Genomic DNA, 3,712 nt, shown 5'->3' with positions numbered 1-3,712 from the left:
GCTGCTCGAGATGGAAAAGCTGCTCAAAACCTTTTGCTGTGCCTTGACGCGTGTCAACAATCGACTTTGCATGTAAACTCACTGCTTCTGCTGCACCTGTGTCCGGTGTGAAAGCAGCATTAACGGCCGGTTCACACCGATGTCGAGCAGTTGAAGTTCCTTTGTCAGACCTCCCGGAATAACAGCAAGCACAGCGTTTATTTGTTTCACCTTTTTTTTCACATCAGCTGTGAGATTGGCACGCATGGAGTCACAGATTAACAGGTGATGGTGATGCGTGGAAAAAACCACCTGGTCTCCTTACATTCACCTCCCTCAGCCACTCTTTCATCATCTCCTCAATGAGGAGATGATGAGTTCTGCATACCTGTTCTTTTATACACAATCCACGCCCACACTTCCCCCTTTAACGTTCTCATGGTGGTCTCGACAACGTCCGCAGTAACAACACACATAGGGCGCGCCACACATTTTGAGGGAAAAAAAAGATGCTTATATGTGCCTTATAGTTGTGAAAATACGATATTTTCATTAATCACAACGATTATAAGCTTTAGAAAAGCACTCAGAGAACGCAGACCTTTGCAAAGCTGCAACATTTGCCCCAAATTACTAAAACTCTCACACAATCTGGATCATTACCCAAACGATCCTGCTAATAAACCAACAATATTCCTTTTTCTTGTGCTTTTGTCTTCAGTAAAAAATGTCCAAACTTTTTGAGACTGATGCGCTCAGTAGTCACTGCTGCCACCCTCTGGTTTAGTGGGGTACTGCCTGTTCGGCCAAATATCCCTATACCACAACGTCAGAGAATCCTTTAAAAAATATAATCTGGATCATCTGCTAAATTTAGCAGATTGTTCCTTGGCATGAGGAACACTTCTGATAAAAATGTCATTAAAATCAATCCTTAAGATTCATCCTTAATTTTTCAAGTTATTTTGTACACAAACAAGCAGACCTCCATGTGGGAAAAAAAATATTTTTTTTATTTTTGGCTGTTTTTCCAATATTTGTGCCATGCTGAGTGTTATTTATTGGTTAAAAATGGTTTCTACTGATAGAAATGTGTTTATTACAGTTTTTCTGCTAATCTTGTCTATTAGGCCTTTTGTTGCAAATTGATTACATAACTAAAAGTCCATTTATATTTTTTGAGCAGTAGTCAAAATAATTTCTGCTTAATTTTGCATTTAAGGCAAAAACACAATAGATTACCTTTTTAGACAGGTTTATAACATCGGTAATGGATGGTTTAAAAAGCCTTTACTTCTATTTTTGGATGGTATTAGATAGAACACAGTGCATGACACGGGGGAAACGTTTTGTTATCGTTTTCCATGTGTTAGAACGGCCTAGTCAAAGTCCTGACATAAGTATGAGCGCAGTTTTTTATTAAAAGAACAACTTTAATAATCCATACATCAGTTCTGCTCCATATTTGAGGTTTATGTATGATTGTTTTTTTATTTTTCACAGAGTAATCCCCCTCCCGATTCCCGCAGCTACTCTGTGGCGTCTCAAAGCAGCGCCGGCTCCCCCATGTCTCTCCGGCGGCCGAGCCAAAACGCCAACGCCTTGTTCGGCTGGGGGCAGAGCCACAAGGGCTCCATCTACTCCAGCAAGAAGTCCCTGGTGCCAGACCACCTGCTGGACGCCAGAGAGGTACAGAAAAGCTGAGGAGATGGAACTGATCAGGGTTCCATTCCAGATACATTACCGCTTTCACTCCAGACCCTGACATATTTTATGATATAATCTCTTCTTTATTTTCTCAAGAAAACAATCCTAAAATTCAGATTATGACACCATCTATCTTTAAAATTCAACTGGGAAAACTTGTGCTGATGACCAAGGTTTAAATAATTTTGGAAATTTAATTGTTTATATTTTAGTTCTGGTTTTCAATTATTTTCTAGTTCTATTTTGTTATAAATATTTGTTAGCTGGGCTAGTTTGTTTTTCTTGAAATGCGTAATTTCAGTTTTGTCTTTATTAGTGTCAGTTATAGTTTGCCTGGTTAAGGACAGACCTGCAGCACTAATGACCCGACTGCTTTACGCCAGCAGAGGGCAGTACAGCAGAAAAAAAAGGGAGAAAGGCAACAAGAGACTAGACTTCATATTAATGCATCATAATAAAGAAAATAGAATATTTTCAAAAATACCAGAAAGTCTTTTTAAAATGCTGGTTGGATGGAAGATGTTCTTCAAATAGAACTTTGATGCAAAAGCTTAAATTTACTAAAATGTTAATAAGGGAGTAGGTAGTTTGAATTTATGAGTGAAAAAGTATTTCAGACGATCCAATCAAATTTTTATTTAACGCATACAAAATCTTTTTAAAATGCCTCATGTTTTTATAGGCCAATAGTTAATTGGCAACTATATGGAGTTAATTTTGTTCCATTATTGTTGCAAAGAACAAGTTTTGTATGTGGAAATTTGGAAAAGAAAATGCAATCTAGAGATGAAACTGAAAGACTTTAAATAAAAAAAAAAAGGTATTTTCAATTTTCAAGTTTTGTTTTTTTATAGATGTACAGATTTTTGCAATTTTAAAAATTTTATTTTATTTTTTTCAAATTATAGATAGATAGATAGATAGATAGATAGATAGATAGATAGATAGATAGATAGATAGATAGATAGATAGATGTACTTTATTTATCCCAAGCTGGGAAATTGCAGTGTAGCAGCAGCTTTACACATAGTGACGGTCACAACACAAATTATGTTTTTACAGATTACATTATCTACACTTGAAGCCAAATTACATGTTGTTGCTCATTTCCAAATTGACCTATATAAATGCCAGCTTCTCACCAGGGAATGTCAGCGTAGCGGCCCCTACGGTGACATTTTTTTACCACTATTTTGAATTGTTTTTTTTTGTTTTTTTTTTATGATTTTAATTAATGGATTGCATTTTTTAAAGTTTTTTGTTTACAAAATATTTTATTTCTGTGCAATAATAATGGAAAAAAATTCTCTCCGATTACTGAGCTTTTTTTAGCATACCTCACACTGTTGGTTTTTAATCCGATCAAAAGACACCTTCATTATTTTAAGATCATCTTACCTAAAAAATAAAATATACCCGTGAAAGAATAAAACGTCTTAGATAAATAAATGTCCCTCTAATATAATCGCAAAGGTTACAGCATCAAAGGTGGAGGATTTTTACACCTTCAATGAGGTAAAGAAAATTCCACCCCTGGTTGAAAGCAACCAGCTCTGCACGTCTCCTGGAAGGTTGCCGGGTAGAATAGTGGGTCTGGTTCCTCCGCAATATCGGATCCGATCTTCTCTACAAAGGAGGTGAAAGTGGGACATTCCTTCTGTTGTGTAACTTTGGCTTCATTGGCTGAAAACATGAAATATTCAACAGCTGGATTGCTTCAGATGAGGCTGCCGGGGCATGGAGGGAATTTTATTCCATTGGAAATGGAACCAAAAAAAAAAGAAATCAAAGTCAAAAGTCAAAAAGCCTTTATTGTCATTATATTCTGTGACAGTGCAAAACAGGTGTAAAGTGACCGACAGTGCAGGTCGGAGTTGAGGGGGGGCAATGGCTTGGGGAATAATGCAAACCAGGTGAAAAGTGTCCGTCAGTGCAGGTCGGAGTTGAGGGCGGCAATGGCTCTGGGGAAGAAACTGTTCTTGAGTCTGTTTGTCCTGATCCTCATTTGCCTGTAGCGCCTTCCAGA

The 3,712-nt window shown here is 37.3% G+C and overlaps 1 protein-coding gene across 1 annotated transcript in view; it reads left to right on the top strand.

Annotated features, from left to right (window-relative positions):
- The window catches only part of osbpl11 (oxysterol binding protein like 11), a 16,810-nt gene that overhangs the window by 3,107 nt on the left and 9,991 nt on the right, over window positions 1-3,712 (top strand). The window contains exon 5 of the mRNA XM_015388796.1: window positions 1,483-1,668. Coding sequence (XP_015244282.1) covers window positions 1,483-1,668 — 186 coding nt within the window. The remainder of the gene's footprint in view (window positions 1-1,482; window positions 1,669-3,712) is intronic.

This window comes from Cyprinodon variegatus, unplaced genomic scaffold (genome assembly GCF_000732505.1).
Source record: "Cyprinodon variegatus isolate N-32 unplaced genomic scaffold, C_variegatus-1.0 Scaffold435, whole genome shotgun sequence".
Taxonomy (NCBI): domain Eukaryota; kingdom Metazoa; phylum Chordata; class Actinopteri; order Cyprinodontiformes; family Cyprinodontidae; genus Cyprinodon; species Cyprinodon variegatus.
Note: the sequence above shows the minus strand (reverse complement) of the source record. Positions and strands in the feature narration are given on the sequence as shown.